This window comes from Anolis sagrei, chromosome 5 (genome assembly GCF_037176765.1).
Source record: "Anolis sagrei isolate rAnoSag1 chromosome 5, rAnoSag1.mat, whole genome shotgun sequence".
Taxonomy (NCBI): Eukaryota; Metazoa; Chordata; class Lepidosauria; order Squamata; family Dactyloidae; genus Anolis; species Anolis sagrei.
The window spans coordinates 140,568,170-140,588,824 of record NC_090025.1 but is presented as its reverse complement, the minus strand read 5'-3'; the positions used below and the strand labels follow the sequence as shown (position 1 = coordinate 140,588,824).

Sequence of the window (20,655 nt, the reverse complement as noted above, 5' to 3'; positions counted from 1 at the left end):
GACCCCGGACAGCCTGAAGGACTGTGAACCAGCCTTCTGTTCAAAAAGTTTTGAGGACCCCTGTTTTAGATAAAGCCTGCACAACCTGTTCCTTCTAAAGGGCCAATATTAACCCCCAAAATCTTCGATGGGCCACCCCTTCTCCCTCCCTAAGTCATAGTCCCGCCCCTTCCCAAGCCTCAAAGCTAGGGAGGGGCTGGAGATTTTCTCTCGGCTGCCTGGCAAGCTTAGGCCAGCCTTGGTAAAATAAATAAATAAATAAAAACATGGTGGCAGAGCCCTTGCCATTAGGGAAATCAAGTAAAATCAAATAATAAAATTAGATTCAATGAGCCCAGCCAAAAGCTAAAGCTGTGAGCGGCAAGGCAATCTGACTTTACAGTGATTGAAGCACCTCTCTCTTAGAGCCAGTACACAACTGAGAAATGGAGGTGTTGCCCCATTAGATAGACACAGCTTGCATAAGACATGTCATGACTTTCTTCTGTTCTGATTGGCTCAACAAGCAGGGCTCATAGGGAAACACTGTGCAAGCACACGGCAACCTCTCCGTGTGAACCCAAATAGAAGAAGGTAGCCATGACTAGCAGCCAAGGACTAGTCTTGGTCAACCCCCCCCCCCCCCCCCAAAACCCAAAACAAAACATGGTGACGGCGTCCTTGCTGGCACAGGTGTCTGAACAAACTGAAGGCAAACAGCTAAAATGGATCTGTGCACAAACCTAATGGCTATGGATAAGAATTCACAACACATTTCTCTATTGCTAGGATAAAAGGAGATTCACTGTAAATATTGCAGAAAAATCCATAATGCACACTCTCAGACTCGTTAGACTTACTGCAATTCAATTTAAAGGGTCATATTAAAATCTAAAAAAAAATATTTACCTTGATAATATTTTGAAGGACCCTCTCATTTACAACAGCTTTGTGACAAGCTGTTTTTTGGTACAGGTCCACAACAACTTCTAAGGATCTTTCAGCAAATGGTACATAATTCAATGCTACCCATTCCGCCTAGAAAAACAACAGAGGAATATTACTGCCTGTAAAAAGCACACAGTGTGAAAGAAAAGCAATCCTGTAATGGACCTATTGAAGTGGCATGCAAAATTTTCAAAGAATTCCACAAGAACAAAAAATTTGGAACCATGAAAAGAAACTCCCATACCCCAGCATATAATGTAATATTATAAACAGGAGCGGGTGATTGTGTAAAGGTAGATTTCAAGAAAGGAAAATGTTACAATTTTTGTAGCAAAAACACTAAGCACAATCTGTAAGGAATGTTAACTCACCGGTGCAAATAGTTGTATCTATTGTGATTCCATTGTGTTGCATAATAAACAGAATAAGGAAAAATTAATACATGTGAATATATATTGCCTATCAAAATTTTAATGACACCCTCCTGTTTGAGTATGGTTAGTTTTGCAAACACATTCAAAGCAATGCTAGCATGTTTCATTTGCATTAAAAAAAAGAATGAAAAGAAAGCCAAACTTGAGATTTCCTAATGCGCAAAAAGAAGTGCAAGTTGATTAAGGCAACTTTGTTAGACTAATGTATATTTATTTTTTCAGACAGCATCACAAATACATTTAAAAAAAATACTTGAATGAAGGCACTGAAGTATGAAGTCACAAGGGAAAAAAGGAAAGAATTAGGAATTCACCTCGATCATTTCATTACATTGATAACAAAAATATTGTCAAAGTTAAGAAGAAAAGTGGTATTTAAATAACTCATGCAAAGCTATATTTGGGAGCCAGTGTACTTTTTTAAGAACAGTTATAACATCTCACCTGATTGTATTTTGCATTTGCAATGTTCTTAGTTTCTAGTTGTCCATATTGTGGTGGTTTACAAGAAAATTCAACAAAGGCTAACAACTGATCAAAGATGGCAGGATACATGATCTGCATGCTTTCCGAACCTACACAAATGGCCTAGAAAAAGCAAGACATCAAAAATATATTTAACAAGAAAAAATAAAATTGATAATAGAACCAAACTGAAAATAAGGAGAAAAATTGTCACCCATTGGAAAACATTAAAGGGGGAGAGCAAATAATACAAAGAAACAAGAAAGGACAATGTAGACCATGGTAGAGAAGATTGGAAGTCAATTTTTCCTTTTTCCTTTATCCTTTTTCCTTCCTCAGATCCCTAGAAATTAGGGTTTACATATAAACTTTTTCTTCTTCTTTCTTCTTCTTCTATTTCTATTTACTTGCAGTAGTATTCCCCCACTCCCCACTATTCCCCTCTTTTTATGACATTGTAAATATTAGAATTTTACATTCTTAACCAGTTAAATTATTTTAAAATATATATATTTACAGAAATTTTTACAAGCAGAAATTAATTTTATTTTTGTTTTTTTTAAAGCAAAACATTAACAAATAAAGGAATTTTAGCAACCAAAAATGAATTTTGTTTTTCTTAAAACACACACTTTTCAATCACTGATAACATATGTGAAATAAATAAAGGAATGAATTCCTGACAATTCATCCTTGTGAAATCTTTGTTGATTTAAAAACCCATTTCTCTCTTCTTCTAAGAATGCCAAAAGCATAAGATGTTTTAGAGAGATGGTCTGAGCAGTAATTTTGTGAAACATGAAGCAAGGCATAGCAAGCAGTACTAATGCACACATAGCATATACTGTGAAGTAATCTGGTATGTTGAACAGTGACATGGCACTGAGAAGAGGCATTACCCATTTGGGAATTTGCATAATTTTAAAGTAAAAATGGGTCACATATTTCCACAGTAAACAATAAAATTAACAGCCAACTACCCTTGTAGCACAACAGGTTAAACCACTGAGCTCCTGATCTTGCAGACCGAAAGGTTGGCAATTCGAATCCTGGGAGCAGGGTGAGCTCCCTCCCACTTTTAGCCCCAGCTTCTGCCAATCTAGCAGTTTGAAAACATGCAAATGTGAATAGATCAATAGGTACTGCTTCTGCGGGAAGGTAACGGAGCCCCATGCAATCATGTTGGCCATCTCACCTAAGAGGTGTCTATGGACAACGCTGGCTCTTTGGCTTAGAAATGGAAATGAGCACCACCTGCCAGAGTTGGACATGACTAGACTTAATGTCAATGGGAAACCTTTACATTTACCCTTGTTAAAGAAGTAAGATAGACGTGTCATGCAGTGCCAAGCATAAATCTGTGTGTTATATGCCACTTCTTTTTTTTTTATAAAGATGGCAGTTGGACATTCATTTTATTATAAGTTCACACACTGGAGGACTTTGAGGGCTACTCCTGTCACCACTTTCTGGCAATTTCCACCTTTCCAAGTCCACCTTTCACAATCTGTGGAGCAATTTAGGTTATTCGTTAATGCTGTGATTCCTACTATAACAGCTGATCTTTATGGTTCCCACTATAATATCTCCATCAGCATTAGGATTTTGTTTCAAATAAAATCACACTACTCTAATGTAATATTCTATAAACTTGAAGCAACTTCATGATTTCCATCTAACTGCAATGCAGTAGAAAAGGCAGGCTTGAAGCTGGCCCTCTTTCAACAAGCGGAACAACTATCATATGGAATTATTATTTCAGTTAATTGTGTTTAATAATATTTAACTTATTCATATTATAGAGGACTATTCAAAAGATGTCCATTGAGTACCTTTCAGAAAGTACAGTATTTAAAAACTACACTGTTACCTTTTGTAAAACATCTAAAGCTGTAAGAACTGCTTCTTGCAAACTTGTCAGAACTGCCTCTGTGTATGATGGAAGGATAAAAGGGGATGCATCTGAACTGATTGGAACAGAGATAGCACCATGTAGAATGACACCCAGTTTTTGGAGATCATCCATGCTGAAGCCTGTTTTGATGTGCTGATAAAGGGCTGGAAAAATCTGTATTAAAGCTGTAAGAAAAGGCTGGCTGGGAATAAAGGTCATTTTGTCACAGGCAACTGGAGGCTTTGTACTCTCTGAGCCAATCCTAAACCAGCTGTTCCAGGCAGCCCACCAGAGATCCAAGTCTTCTATTTCATCTGTCACTGCAGGAGGCTCAGCTGCATTATACCTTCCAATCCTTTCTCCTATAGAATCAGTTCTCATAAAAGATCTTCCAAGACCAGTGGCAGTCACTGTTCCTATGAGGACAGGCACAGGTACATTAATAGCAGGTGGTGTGTCAGGTTTTTCCATTTCTCTAACAGGAGACACAATTTGCAAGATTTCCTGAAAACTCTTCAAAGCAGCCAGAGAAACTTCATTGTTTTTGCTGAGTGCGGCTGACTGAATGTGATCAAGAAGAACATCCCAAGCTTGAGAAAAATCTCCTATTAAGAAAAAAGAAAGATAAGGGATTAGTTCCATTAGCATTCCATATGAGTTAATGTGTTTTTAAAAAGAACATTAAACTAGTGGAATCATTATCACTATTGCCATCATCACCATGATTGTGACCGCATCATAACAAATTTACAATACTTTTTGGAAATCAATTAACTGAGTTATTGGTTGAAGCACAAAAATAAATACCATATGCATTCATGTATAAGTCAACGTCCTGTGTAAGTCAACGGCAGGTTTTGGGGCCAAAATTATCGATTTTCTATATGGCAAGGTATACTGAAAACGGAATGAGTTTTGAAATCATCGACACCAAGGTTGGAGCAGATATATGTTAAGGAAAAAAGTTCATTCTAGTGATCAGTACATGCAGGCGCTTAATTAAAGCCATTAAGTTTGGGTCACACCCGGTGGAATAAAACTGGGTGTGTTTTAAGATACATGCTTGCTCTCTCCTTTGGGAGTTGGAGAAGCCTTGCTTACTGCATTTTGTGATGCATGCAAGGACTATGTAAGTTTGTTACTCTGTAGGATTTATTTTTGTTGCAATGCTACAAGTTTATGTTTTTGACTCTGCTGAATAAGAGTAACTTTGGACAAAAGAATGATAGCTGGGACCCTACGCTGGTTGCACACCACGGGTCAGGATTCATGAAGGGAACACGTATGCGAGACAGTGCAGCGAGTGAGAGACGCAACTGTGAGGGAGGAGGAGGGGGGGTCTACGGCTCACACGTCCTGCCCTCCTGGGGTCCTGGCTCCTCCACTGTCAGAAAGTGGACAGGGGAAAGCACAAGAAGAGGGGAAATAGGGGTGGGGTGGGGGGATCTGGTTCCTGCCACTCCATTCACACTAGGGCCTTGTAAAAACCTTCCTTGGCCGCCAACACAATTTCCGCCATTCGAAAAAAGCAGCCCCAGCAGCTGGAAGCAGTCCAAAGCGGACTTCCCTTCATTAATTCTGACGTGCGTTGTGCAACCAGTGTATGGGTTCCAGCTATGCGTAGAGTCCCAGCTATCATATTTTTGCCTAAATTTGGTTCCTCTTTCAACTGTGTGAAGCTATGGTGTCTTTGATAGACTCGTTTTTGTACAATCCGCAACACCACCGATATTTGAGGGTTATTTTATGGAGAAAGGAAAGCACCAATGCTGCTTTAGCATTGCGCCAGCCATCACTGTCATTTCCTTGCCACGCCATTCAAAAAGGCCAAAAGTGGCACCATAGTGTTTGTTTTAAATTCTTTTAAGACAAACTCTTGCCTTTTGCCACTCTACTCAGAGAAGAAGATGGTTCCTTTTTGACAAAAGATAAGTTGAAGTAAATTGACCTGTGGGCAAATCAGCCTAGTATTTTTGGACGGTTTTTTAAATGAAATTTCTAGACTTACACATGAATATCTAGGATAATTCCTAATTATCACACCCTCAAAGTTTGTTTTGTATTACCCTACATAAGTTTACTTTTTTTGGTGTCAGGAGTGACTTGAGAAACTGCAAGTCGCTTCTGGTGTGAGAGAATTGGCCATCTGCAAGGACGTTGCCCTGGGAATGCCTGGATGTTTTACCATCCTGTAGGAGGCTTTTCTCATGTCCCTGCTGCATGGGAAGCTGGAGCTGACAGACAGGAGCTTACTCTGCTCCCCAGATTCAAACTGCCAACCTTTCGGTCAGCAGTTCAGTTGATACAAGGGTTTAACCCATTGCTCCACCGCAATGACTGATGGAAAAAGAATAACACTGGCCCACATGCATTTAGGTGTCTCAAAAGTTAGACCTGTTTCTAAGTATATTTGACCTGCTGATTCCAAAAGACATCCGTTTTCCTCATCAGCTCTAGTTTTTGACATACAGAACAAATGCCATGTCATCTGCTTGCCCATAGAAAACTATGATAACTATATCTAAGAAACAAGACCTGATCCTATATATTAAATACAATTTTCAGAATCTGCACACCAAATAATGCCAAGAACAGGCCTAAAAACCAAGGTACCAAGATTTTATTTGGTGGGGTGGGGTAATTCAACATACATTCACTGTGATAGCTAAGTTTTTCATACTCAAAACTTCCATCTTTATCAATTATCTTTTAAGAGAAAGGCAACAGAAAACTCTAGGACCAGTTTTTAGTAGTAAAAAATCTCAAGTGGCCATCTTAAACATGATAATCCATTATACCTAAGGACTGCAACAAATATCTCCTTGTGTTGAATATTCTAGCCACTCCAGCCAACGTTAAGACCCATGTCTCAGCCCACTGTTTCTCTGCTGTATCTCTTGAGTGGTGGATGAGGATATTACCACCACCAGACTCAATCTTTTCTTTATCAGCTGTTGTAGAAGACTCCCGCACTCGATCCAGCAAATGAAAGAGAACCTACAGTATACAAATATCAGAACTTGGTATTCTAGTCATGTCTAGAAGTTTAAACACAGACACAAAAAACTGACACATTGATACATTTTGCTTTCTCAGATAAAGAATGTGGAAGATTTCAATTTATTCAAATGAGCCTTCGATTTAACTGCCATTAATAGAGAGTGAATGTGGCAATAATACCGATTTGCTTTAAAAAAAATTAAAGTATGACAGGTGTAAAAAAGTGTTATAAATAAAACTCATGAATATGAGATAATAAGAAACATTATCTAATAGTGGCACCTTCTGGCTTCATTAATCAAATTTTACATTGGATGAAGGCTCTTAATAGTCGAACAGAGGTCCTGACTACAAGAGTAAACTGATGGCTTGGTCAAAGAATAACTTCAGGTTTTATCCAAAGAAAGGAAAATGCTGTGCAATTCTTCTGCTCTATTGGTATTTAAGTACGCATTCTCCACAATGTTTCTGTAAAAGCCAAAGATTGAATTCACTCATCTTTAACGTTATGAATCAGAACACAGTTATCTATGGTAGTCTCCATTCTCTGAATGTTATGATGCATTTCCTGACTTAAAAGGAAATGCATCATATTAAGGAAGAATGAATGAAATAATTTACTTGAAAATGCAGCTCATACAAAAGCATCTTCAATTCCTACAACAAACATAATTAAGAAATAATAATAAACTTTATTTGTATACTGCCCTAACTCCCCACTTAGGGAAATTTCCAACATGTAAAGCAAAACATTTAACTGCTGGAAAAAACTATACAATTATATCAAAAGAAATACATTCAATCATATAACAACCCTAATTAAACTTAACCGACAAAGTAACAACAACTGAACATAACAACTGATCATCATAAAATACAAAAAAATCTGCAAAAACACATTAAAGATGAAAATATTAAAAACTAGGATAATACATGCTATGGTAAAAAAAAATCTTAATTTGCTCTACGTTACCTTCCATATAACTGTGTGCCATGTTGAATGCTGAAGTAATGTTCCATGAGCGCCAATTGTGGAGAATAAGGTTTGCCCAGCGCTCTTTCTAACTGCTGGCCGAGGATCTACACAAAGCTCCCCCAGTTTGGCATACAAACACAACCAGAGGCAGTCAAATGGTGGTGCTGGATGGAAAGGACGGTTCAGGGTTATTCCCTTTTCTTCAGCTTGCTTCTGTTGCACTGCTTCCTCTTTGTTCAATTCCTTTTCAATCATTTCACCTCTTTGGAAGAAATAGTCTGAAATATTCCACTACAAGATGAAGAACATTTCTTTGTAAATTATTACACAGCACATAGAAAATTCATCCAAGTGAAGAAATCCAACTAAAACTTATGACAGACTGTGTTTAAGTATTGTTTTTGAAAGTGAATTATAATGTTTTTTGTGGAAATGATTTTCTGTAGGTATTGCTAGAGTGAGAGATGCCATGTAGTGTGGTTTGAGAACTGGACAACTCTGGAAACCAGCGTTTAAATTCCTGCTTGTGTATGTAAATCTGATGGATGATCTTGGGCCAGTCTTATTCTCTCAAGCCTCAGAGGCAAGCAAAGGACCAAATCTTGCTTAGAAATCCTCTCTGGGAGGTTTCCCTTAGGGTAGTGGTATCAAACACGGGGCCCTCCAGGTGTTTTGGACTTCAGCTCCCAGAATTCCTGACCATTAGGGATAGGGCTTCTGGGAGTTGGAGTCCCAAACTGCTGGAGGGTCAAAAGTTTAACACCTCTGCATTAGGGTCTCCATAAACTGGAAACAACTTGAAGGAAAAGAACAACAATTACTTGAGTATCAAACTGAAATTCTCTCAGGATGATTTTCTTGATGTATTTTAGCTTGTCTGGTTCTAATTATTGCTTTTAAGAGGTATGTTATTTTAGTTGCTTGCTTCATTATATATTACTTGCTCTTTTATAGGGAGAAACAACACACTTAATGAATACATAGCTTTTCTATATTGTTTTGTATTTCCAGCAGAAAGAAATTAAAAGTATATGCAGATAACATGCTAGTTACAATGTTTTCCTGATCAAGCAATCATGTAAAACAAAACTCCCAGATCAGTACATTACAGATGGCTACAAACCGGATCCAGATGTACACTCAATATTGTGAATTAAAGCAAAGCAATACTCAAATTGCATATTACACTTGTTCCATAGCCAGGCCTGAAACCCGATTGAAATAGATCTAGAGCATACTTGAAAGCCTACTCAACAGCAATGGAGGCAGCAGAGGAATCGTTCCTTGCTGCTACTATTGCATCTCCAAGGAACTGTTCATCTGTTTCGAGTGGTCAGAGGGCTACTATATAGTGGTCCTCAAGGAGACATCCCTGACCATTAGGCAGGTTTATGTGAAGAATTTGCACGGTATTTTGCGAATAAAGTTGCTCAGAGGCATTCCAACTTGGATGTTGTTTTTTGACACAGATCTAAAGGATGTAACTTTGGCTCCTGCTTGTCTAATGTTGATGGATACTTTTCAATTTGTGCAGCCTGAGATGTTCTACAGGGATACCCGTGCCAGGCTTATCTTACCTCTTATAGACAAGCACCCAGGCCATTCAGGACAATTTTATACCTCCCTGCTACTTGCAGATACTAATTCAGCTACAACCTACAATGTCGCAAAGTTCTGTGCAGCAGCATACAAAATCCGCCAGGGAATGACTAGTTCCAAAAGTCAACTGTGTGTCCAGTAATCTTCTTCCCTGAATCTACAATTTTGTGATGGATCTGGGCATTGTATGTTTTTACCCTGTTTCCCCTTCTGCTCTCTCACCCATATTGTGTTTTTAGTAGTTATATTTATATTTTTAATGTACCAAACATGCCAGGTTTGTATGGAAATGTGACACTATTTCCTGTGCTGGTCAATGACCGAAATAAATGTTTTTGATGGTGCAGCCTGAGAATGTGGACAGGATCACTGGAGAAGTGAGAGCTACCACATGCATTCTATATCCTTGCCCTTCCTGGCTGATCAAAAAGGTCAGAGAGGGACTGGCAGAGTGGGTGAAGGTGGTGGTCCATGCCTCCATAGAACAAGCAAAGTTCCAGCTTGCCTTAAGAAGGCAGTTGTGAGACCTATATTTAAAAAGCCAACCCTGAACCCCTCTATAATGGACAAATATTGGCCAGTGTCCAGCCTCCCCTTTCTGAGCAAGGTCTTGGAATGTGTGGTGACCTCCCAACTCCAGGGATTTCTGGATGAAACTGATCATCTAGATAATAATCTTAATAATAATCTTTATTTATATCCTACCATTCTCCCTTACAAAGGGACGTAAAGAAGCTTCCAACATATAAAATACAGTGAAAGACAACACAAAATCAGCAATCAAAACTGATGTGCGTAGGGAACTTGACAAGGGAGTGTGTCTCTGTTGGTTTTCCTGGACCTTTCAGTAGCCTTCAATACCATAGACCATGGTATCCTTCTTGGATGCCATGTAAGAATGGGGCTCGGAGGCACTGTTTTTTATTTATTTATTATTTAAACTTATATGCCGCCACTCCCCTGGGGCTTGGAGCGGCTTACAAGAATAGCTAAAATCTAACAAAATTTGCAGTGGCTCTGGTCATTTCTAGAGAATTGTTCCCAGGTTTTGCTAGGGGACACCTGACTGACCCACAGCCATTGTCTAGTGGGGTCCCACAGGGTTCAGTACTGTCCCTCATGGATTTTAACTGAGTTTTTAAATGCTGCTTTTGTTTAATTCTATTTTAATATATGCATGTTTGTATATTTTAAATTGTAGCTTAATTCTTTTATGTCAAGCTGCTTTGAGTCCCCTTTGGGGAGATATAAATAAATATTTATTTATAATATAATAATATTTCTTTATGATATAATAATAAAATATAAAAATAATAATACAAACAGAAGATAGTAATTTCAATCTATGTCTTCCTAAAAATATTGTTAAAATGTTAAGAAGTGAAAGTATGACAGTTATAGACACTCACCAAGAGACCAATTGATGTTAAGCTAATGTTTAATTCTTGATTGTGAAGGCCAAAACTTCCAGCAACATCTACAACGATCTGTAGACAAGTACATGGCATTGTTGGCAAAAAGTCGGTCACAACCAACTGTAGGCACTGGAATGCAGTCCGTATTAGAGACTCCCTATTAACAAAATCAAAATATCTTGATTCTAATTTTATCAAGTAATTATGAATCAATATAAAAACAGAGGCACATGGTTCTGCTTAAACAAGTGAACAGATGACATGGTAGTTCTGCATCTGTAAATCCCTTATTTCTAGCTGCTAGCCACACAGAACTGTCAATTTTACCTGAAGCCACCCCATTACAAAGCTATATGGAAACACTGACAGAGCTATATAATGTGTGACTACACAAGAATGCCTCTTTCATGAGTTTTTTAAAAATCTGGCTACAATGCTTATGTGCACTGAGAAAGCAACTGTAATATAATGATTTTCTCAGATGTCAACTCCCCTTGTAGTACACTAAATTCACTTAAGCCTTAGGAGGCCTCAGTTTTTGTTTCTGACACACCCTACAGATGATGAAAATGACACCTGGAGATCAACTGATGACTGAAAACTGTATATTACATGTAAGAACAGCATTCTTCAACCAAATGTTCACCAAATGTGCTGGACAAGAATTTCCACAATCCCTAGTCAGAATTCTAATGGGATGCACTGGCTGGGGATAATGAAAATTATTGTCCAATTTATCTGGAAAGCACTATGCCAGGAGAAGTTATGTGTGAACTACAATCATGTCTTTTAACCCCAGAAAGCCCGCCTAATCTTGAATAATATGGCACAATATTTGGTGTAATAATTAAAAAACAAATAACTATTCAGAATCCTGTTACAAAGTTAACCAGAAGACTGGAATGAAAGGCAGCAATGAAGAGCAAAATCAATGTAATCTTAGCTTCACAAAACATACCCTTGATCACTTCTGATTGCTCCCATGACTCCAAGGACTAAGGGCCACCCAGGACCTAGACTGTCACCCTGGCTCTGCAAAATTTGTAGCACACATTCTAGCTGTTTAAGTCTTATATCAGGATGATTAATGTTGGACAGTTCTTTCAATGGGTTCAGTAGCAGCAACTGAAGTCTCTAGGGAAAAATGCAACATTTATTTAGAAAAGGAAAGCATCTTGGTACAAAATGAGATCCTAAACAAATGTAATAAACCTATTGGAACAGATGAGGCCTACTGAATATTACCATTAATAGTGGAAAGCAAAATGCTGCCAGATAGCCTGAATTCAGGCAATATCTAACATCAGATAATGACAATAGATCTTGTCCAGTAGCTAATGCATATACCCATTCATAAGTAGAAATTTTAATGGAAAAATCAACCCAAAAACATGTCTTAACTTATCCATGAGTCATCTTTAATAGTCTGTTTATGGATGAGGAAGAGCTGATCTAATACATAACTTGGAAGATATACTTGGTTGGACTATTGTTTTCAGAATCCTACATTTAGTATGGCTACAACATATGAATCAATTCCACAAATAGCTGAATTTTAATGACCAGCAAGAAGACATTTATTTCAGAATACTGGGTCACAATATCTACTATGAAATATAGCAGACTTTAAATACATCTCATAGATTTTTAAATACAATGAATGTAATGCCATTCCTCTCTACTGAATATCCCACATTTTAATAGCAAATTTGGGGTGCACTATTATAGAGATTCCATGAGATTTACCTTTGATATATGCAGAAATATAACATTATTTAGTCCAACAAGCAGTCAATCACATAAAAATGCGGTGTTTTAAGAAAACATTCAAATCTATATATTCAATGAAATCAGTAGTAAATAGAAATGTGGAACATAACCTCAACTGATCTTATGGGAAAGTATCAATTATTCTTTTGATTTCCATGGATCATTCTTCCCTCAGCAGTATAATTACATTCTGAAATATTATGTTACCTGATTTTGAGAGAGTGGGGGTTCATGATTAAATGTTAGCCCAGCTTTGATGAGAGAAGTTAAAGCTTCTGCTCCCCATTCCCTCATCCGTGAGTTTGGATGCTGGCAAACCTAAATATACAAAATAATTTCATTCAACACAGACTACCGATTTGCATAAAAACAACATTCAGTGTATGTAGTTGCATATTGTAAGTTCAAACCAGTATGATACATACATATAGCATTTTACTGCTTCGTTGTATTTGTAGGAATTTCCGTGTTCTATTTAACACACAAAGTTATTTGTTGTTTTTATTATCCGAGACCAACTGAGATATGAATTGTATACTAGGAGCATACAATTTAGGAGGACAAATTGGTCCAAGACATGTAATCTTTAATTATTTAATAGGCTAATATGAAACATATACTAATTATAATCATTCTGCACATATCAAAACTCATCTTTTGTTTGGTTTTGTAGTATGATTTATTATTTCTCAACAGCAAAATTGAGGAATAACACATTAATTCACATAGTAAATAGGCAAAATAAACTTATAGGATGAGCTTACCTTCTGAATAAAAAAAGAGAGGAAGCAATAAGGGAGAAGGAAGAAAGGAAAAATATGAAAACCAAGACAGTTCAAGCAAGATGTATTACTGCAATATCACTGATTTTACTCCATAAATAGTTTGCATTAAGACAGTGTCTTTGTAGCACCCGTTGCTAAGAAGAATGGAAGATAATCAGGTACTGGGAAGAATCAAATTCAAAATATAATTTAACAATGTATCTAAATGTGAACATACTAGTTTAGAGAACTTGAGCACTCTAGCTCCAGAACACTCCAGAGTGGAGATAGGCAACTGCGCTTGAGACCACACTCTGCATTGGGGGGGGGGGGGGGTACTAGATGAGTGATAAAAGTAAATCAACATATTTGTGGTAAAAATATGTCCAGAAAATCATTATGAAATTTCATAATCATTTTTGAAGCATATTTTTACCACATTATGTTGGTTTACTTCTACCAGCCATCAAGAACCCCCCCCCCCCAATGCAGAACGTAGCAAAATAACTTTTGGGGGTCACTAGAGGGGTTTGGGGAGTATAAATGAGGCCCACAAGCCTTAAATGCCTTACCCTTGCTCCCCATATATATTTATGGGATTAATTTGATTCTGGAAATTACGTAATTGATTATTCCAAGCCCCGTAGGGGGTTTGTAATGCTGTATGTGTGCTCTTTTGTTTAGATTTTGATTTGAAAGAAAGGCAAAGAGAAAAGGGGAAGGTCAGTTTGGGGCAGAAAGCCTCTCCTTGGGCTTTCAAGGAAGTTTTTAGAGTTAAAAACTAGAATTTGGGGGGAGGGAGAGAAGATAACACAAATGTTAACAATATGAATAAACAACCTTAAAATTAACAATTTCCTGTGCAATAACAAAAACTATGACAAATTCCAGTTCTCTAAGCATAATCCCATTACAATTAAATGTTTTCTATATGTAGTACTATTACAATAAAATTGTATTAGTGATGTAAGAATCTCCTAGAAACTGAAGTAAAATGTAACTTGCCCTGAAAGCTCATTTTTGGTTTGGCACAGGAGCAATCCATTTCTGTTACGTTCCTCTGTATCACAATCACAATATAGCAGGAAAATAAAAAAAATGTGTATAACACCTCGGGCCAGCCGAGATTATACCTTCACAATAAATTTAATATCACACTCTCCTAAGGAGGAGCTGAGCAATCTACTCTTTGAGGGTGACCTTAATTGCCCAATCCAGAAGTCAGAATCACTTGGGGTTTTTTTTCCTTTTGGGAGATTCTACTCCTTCTCTATTCAGTTTTCTTTCATAGTTTTGCATGTGTAGTTGTAACCAATAGGAAAAAAATAGAAACCTCGTTCCATGCAAGAATTTCCCCCAGTATGATATAACTTCTATTTCATCATCATAGCTATCAATTGTGGCTGAGTATGATTGCTTTCCAAGTGTAGGGTCTTGGTGGTGGGTCTGTGGGTGACTGTAGAGCCCTATTCTTGATCTGCATGTTATTTCACAGAGAGGACATTGATTTCTAGATGGAAGGCGGTCCCGACAAGGGTTGGTTTGACACATCTACTTCTTGACATACTTCTCCCATTCACCCTTCATTATCTCAGCCATCACCTGGCTGTGAAGGATTGTTCCTCTACACACGAGAAGAATGAGCTTTCAGAATAAGTAATCAATGTCTCATTGAGGAAGAGGAGCAATATACTTTATGTGGACACAACCATGGCCAGATACCTTCTGGCTGGGAGTGAATGCAACCATTCTCATACACCGTTCTTTTGAATGCCGCCTTCTTTGATGTACATTTTAAAGTTTTGCAATGTTGAATAAAGGCTCTATAGAGTTTCTGCAAAGATTAATTTGAAGGACTTGCTTCTTTCTTATACTGTAACATCACAGAATATAAGGCTTAACCCAATGAAACAAATCAGTTTTTGTAACCCATTGACTTAAAACCTGCATTTCAAAAATGCAAACAGGGCTTCCAATTCCCTTTGTGCATTTACTATAGACCTTACTGCATATTGCCATTAAGTGTATAACACTAATTATCTGTTGAATTTGACAAGAACAGAGAGAAATGAAAGTGCTTGCATAAAATGGAAAGGACTTCAAAATTTAGGTATAAATATGGAAGCTAAGTGAAGTGTGACTTTGCTAAACATATTAAATATACACTGAAATGCAGCACTGACAACTGAAATACAGAAATGTCCCTCTACAGGTTGACCTCTGGATGGCAGACTTGTGCTTTTTGTGCTCAGGGTAATCCATATTAGCAAATAAAGAAGTATACATGAGATTATGCAACCATTCACTTTCCTATCTATCATTTTCTATTACATTAGCCTGTGTCTTGTACATGCAGTGCTTTCTGTTCATTCTCATTTGATGTGAACTGATCAGACAATCAGATGACTTAAGCAAGATAGATTTGTGCCTACATTCAGCAAAGGAATTTCATCTTCACCTTTGTTTAATTCCAAGTACTTTTTGAGTTTCCAAGCATTGCCTGAATGCTTGTGAAGAGCTTTCATGTTTGCAGAATTAGAATTTTTATGTAAATCTATTTTATCAGCTGCATATGAATTCATTATTTTTAGAATCACTATTTAATACATTTTCATGAATATGTATTAGAATTGCAAACTGCTAAATTGATTTTCTCTTAAACGATTAACATATTAAATTATACGAACTGTACATAACCTAATGGTAATGACAAGTCTGAAACCACATTTTTAACTCCTTCAGGTGTAGATTTATCACCATGATGGTGTCAACTAATGATGGGGACTCCTGGAGGTTTCTCATGCATAGAGTCATCATAACTTTAAGTCAACTTAATGGTAAATAACAAAACAGGAACTATATAGTCACTCAAGGATGAATGTGCAAGCATAGCAACTCTAAAATTCTCTGCCTGCTAAAAATAGTACCCATTAAGTAGCTGACTTGCACTTTTAAAACAGCACATGTTATAACCGGCCACTTCTGAAGCTGTTAAACTGTTTACTAAAAGATTAGGTTAAACTGTTTTTGAAAATCTGTCTTTATCCACACTTTTTACAGAGTATTTTCTCTTTTCTGTAGGAAGGTTTGTCTTCGGTCTGTATAGACAAATCGTGCCATCTTTCTTAACCTTTTCCATAAAAAAATATTTTTTGACAGTTGATAGAGAAAAGGTATGGTAATCAGGAAAGTTAGAAAACCAGTAAGGCAATTGCTCTTAAATTAAATACTGGGAAAAGGAAGGAAAGAACAAAATGTAGATCTGCTTAGGGCAAAGGCAGGAGATAAAAATAAAAATACTGGGCAGTGCTGGGTTACTTCACCCTGAACAGATTACTTTTTTGTAGCATAATGAAATGGAGATTGCTCACTAGGAAGAGTGGCTTGTACTATGCACTTACTTCAAGGCAAACATGTATAGGATTTTTGATGGTAAAGTTTTATACAACTTTTTCTGTAAGAGTGACTTAGACTATACTTTTGAACATATATGTCTGTGTATTAGTGCATGTGTGTGTGCGTGCGTGCGTGTGTGTATGTATGTAATGTGTTTTGAAATATTGGGGGTTTGGGGTTCACAATCACCAAAAAAAAAAAAAATTATAACACCCAGATAATACAAATTTTGTGGTATATCAAAGCAATATAAGTGACATCTTTAAATGTTAAGTCTAAAACCATCTAGAAACAGGAAAACAAAGATTAAACTAAAAAGCAAACTAATATATTTTGCTTCCAAATAACGTTCTCTTGATAGTTAAGAGAAGAATACTTCAAATACTGTTGTTCAAATACAAAGGCTAATATATATGAAGTTTACTAAAAGATTAGGTACCTCTAAGAGATGACCAGTCAGTGGTCTCCACAAAATTTCAATTCGGTGCATGTTAACTAGTCCTGTTTCCAACAATTTAGCAACAGCAAAGAGGGATGGCTCCTAAGCACAAATAAGATTTATAATAAAGTTATATTTACATATTTTCAACCCACATTTATGTCATACAACAGCCCTCCCAATGTTGATGAAAGCAGTAAAAAACATTTTAAAACAATGCATAATTAGGAGTTTATTCAGAAGTAATAATGCTTTCTGAAGAAGGCTGTGTAAGGTCAGTTATATACAATGCCCATTCCCAACCTCTTTCATGTTAGTGCTGGTAAAATAACTTTACACTAGTTTCTCATCTTCCTATTTGAGCTGTAGTCCTTAACTCAGTGGGATTTATCATACATCATGTACAGGATACTGCTTTTAATATTTTACCAGAAATTCCAGTTGTGTATCTGCTCCTCATTCTAGTCTACATCCAGTACAGTGTTTTCACTACTGAATGCAATTTTCAAATCAACCACAATGTGAAATCCAAGGGTTTATAATCATAATGAGTAAAACTGCAACAAGCAACACAAATATTGCTGTGGCTTGTGAATTGCATTTTATATATATATATATATATATATATATATATATATATATATATATATAAACTGCTCATAATCATTTGTGTACCATTTTCCCAAGGGTTTTGCTATTCAGCTACACAAAAGAGGCCTTGGGGCTTTCCATATGGGCCAATTTGCAACAAACATTATGTTGTGTAAACATTTCAGACAGTAATGTAAGACTTAAGGGCTTATAAGGACTACACATTAAATTCTGCCATAAGGAGGCCATTTAAATAGTTCCAGACAGATGTTTTCAAATTATATGTGGTTTGAAAACACAAGTTTAATCAACATCATTACAAAAGAGAGTCTGAATACTGTAGTTTTGTAAACAATTACACCTTTAAAAAACTGTTTAAAAAGCTAAACTATACAACGCGAAGAGTGCTAACTTTCACATGATACATTTTTTTCTCTCCGTCATCATAACTTGGGGAGTTATAGATAAATTGAATATAGATTTTTTCTGTGTGTCCAGATTAACATTTCTCATCTTAACAAACAAAGATATAGAAAACATGTGCATACTTTGAAGTATAAAGTAAATCAGTCTCTGATTAAGAAGACTATTCCATTTCATCCAAATAGGAAAGCTAGGACCATGCCAATTTTTGTTGACAAAGACAAATATTCAGCTGCAAGAAATTATCAATCAAATATAGGACTTAGTGAATTTAAAAAAAATGAATATCTGAAAAGGAGGATACAATATTCTATACCTTATTATTTCCATAGGCCATGTCCATGGCTTCCAGAGATAATGAACAAAGTGCATTTATTAAATGATGCAATGAAACATCATCGAGATACCTGTAGGATGGGGTTGGGGGAAGAGAGAAACAAATTATCAGAACTCCTGCCAAGATTAGTTAATAACAACCATTCGGATCATAAAGTAATTTCTCTTACTGTGAGCTTTCAAACAGCCTGGAAAGTATGTTGGAAATAACTGGTAAATCAGTCATAACAGCTGTAGTCAGAACCTGTGGAAACATTTAAGTCGTGTTTTGTAAGTAAATGCCTTATATATAATATATAATAATATATAATGTGTAAATTCATTAATAACAGTAAGTAAATGCTTACAGTGCTAGGCCCTTCTACAGCTCTTCCAGGCTTCAAAGCACCCCCCACACCTGGTTTTAGACCAAGAATCCATACAAGATGCTGAAATGAAGAAAATACATTTTAAAAACTGAAACCAGTGTGCACGTTTTGTCTATAGGTAAACAAAAAGGATGTAAATAGATCGTCTTCCAATTTTAAACTTATGTATTGGTTATGAAATATAAATCTTTTCATATTGATTATATGAAAGCTGTTGGTTTTTTAAAACTCAGATGACATGGTGCTATGCAGGCTAAGGTATCCAATTTTTCAAGAAGCTGCAAGACTTTGATAAATACACATGACTGGAAATAACTTGGATCATGGGATAAATTGTATCACCGAAACATTAAAAAAAACACGAAGTTCACAGTCTGATGAAAATAAGAAGCCAGGTAATCATTTTAATTCTGTCTTATTGGTTACAAGCGGTATGCTGGTGCTTCAGCTTGCTTGCCTCTTATGTTTTGTCAAATAGCACACACAACACAATAATATTTGCTTGGTTACTCTTGCTGTAACTTGGAACAGCTGAGGATGCACTAAAACATTGCTCATAGATCTATGGTAATCTGGCTTTTCATGTCTTTTCAGCCCACCCATTGAAAGAGACACATTCACCTTTGCAAGAATGTTTACATGGTACCAGTCAATTAAAAATAAGATGATGATAGTTGACTACTCACCTGGAGAGTAGCCAAGACAAGCTGCCATGATGTACCAAGAACAGCTCCATGGCAATGAGCCAGGCTGAGTAGCGTCCTCATGCATTGTATATTCTTAGAAGTAAGCTAAGAGAGCATTTTAAAACAATGAACATTTGGGAAGTTTGAAAAGTGACATTTATAGATGTGTTGAATTTCAACAAAGTTAATAGTAAAACGAAATGGTTAAATAAATCCCGCAGTTCATTATTTAATTCTTTTTCCTACGTCTAATCCTGCATGTATGTAATAGTCAATAGTGGTTTATATATAATAACTATGACAGAAAAACAGCTAAGTAATTTTATACCATTCACATATAGCATATGCTGTGCTTTACTGAACTAATCATTATGATGGTTGGCCTGCTCATATTAGCACTTTTAAATGTTTCAATAAACAATGGCATACAAAGGAAACACTCCAACACACACACACTGATTACAGACAGCTACTTTAATTCTTATTAAATACACTTTCAATATATTGAGTGCAAGTTTGGACTTCTTTCTGAGGTCAAGTTTTAAAATGTACTAATTAAGTGGATATGGTCTTGTAAAACTGGGCTCAGTTTTGTTCTTATAAAAATAGGAGAGGGGAGGAGGTTGGAAGTTGTGTATTTTTTTTTTTCAGGAAAAGATGAATTTAATGTTGGGAGGAACTATTCAGATAGTCTTTCCTCAGTATGGTCCTATGGATTTTACTGCACACAGAACACTTGACTGTGTTCCAATACTCTAACTGAATCTACAAAAAGAAAGTAAATTTTAAATTGAAACCCGAGGAATGCCATTATGGTCTTCTGAAAAAAACAGCTTAATTCGCATATAGGACACTGAAGCCAGTTTTTATATTGATGGTATTGCTTCTACATATCTGAGAATTCATTTCAGTACAGAACTAACATTTATATTTACAGCTAGTAAATCAGGATTCTCATTTTAACCTAGGATCTAAAACAGACTATGCATTGACCACCAGAGCTCATATTTGTTCCACTATACTCACTAATTAATAATCACCATAACTTCAAATATTCTTGGATAAAAGAAAGAAACCTGTTTTTAACTTGGTTTGATGAAAAATAATGACAACACTAAATGGCGTTATTAAACTTCAAGAACATGGCACACATAAACTTTACTAACTGCTGA

General features: G+C 36.4%; 1 protein-coding gene across 2 annotated transcripts in view; it reads right to left on the bottom strand.

Annotated features, from left to right (window-relative positions):
- Window positions 1–20,655, bottom strand: part of MON2 (MON2 homolog, regulator of endosome-to-Golgi trafficking) — a 68,640-nt gene that overhangs the window by 10,727 nt on the left and 37,258 nt on the right. The window contains exons 16-29 of one of the 2 annotated variants that reach the window (XM_060777539.2): window positions 19,484–19,588; window positions 18,777–18,857; window positions 18,600–18,673; window positions 18,410–18,500; window positions 17,080–17,181; window positions 12,688–12,798; window positions 11,669–11,844; window positions 10,705–10,867; window positions 7,694–7,987; window positions 6,519–6,717; window positions 3,697–4,325; window positions 1,806–1,949; window positions 1,299–1,316; window positions 889–1,017 (exon numbers count right to left, since the gene is read on the bottom strand). In XM_060777539.2, coding sequence (XP_060633522.2) covers window positions 889–1,017; window positions 1,299–1,316; window positions 1,806–1,949; window positions 3,697–4,325; window positions 6,519–6,717; window positions 7,694–7,987; window positions 10,705–10,867; window positions 11,669–11,844; window positions 12,688–12,798; window positions 17,080–17,181; window positions 18,410–18,500; window positions 18,600–18,673; window positions 18,777–18,857; window positions 19,484–19,588 — 2,316 coding nt within the window. The remainder of the gene's footprint in view (window positions 1–888; window positions 1,018–1,298; window positions 1,317–1,805; window positions 1,950–3,696; window positions 4,326–6,518; window positions 6,718–7,693; window positions 7,988–10,704; window positions 10,868–11,668; window positions 11,845–12,687; window positions 12,799–17,079; window positions 17,182–18,409; window positions 18,501–18,599; window positions 18,674–18,776; window positions 18,858–19,483; window positions 19,589–20,655) is intronic. The other variant, XM_060777540.2, reaches the window with a different exon arrangement.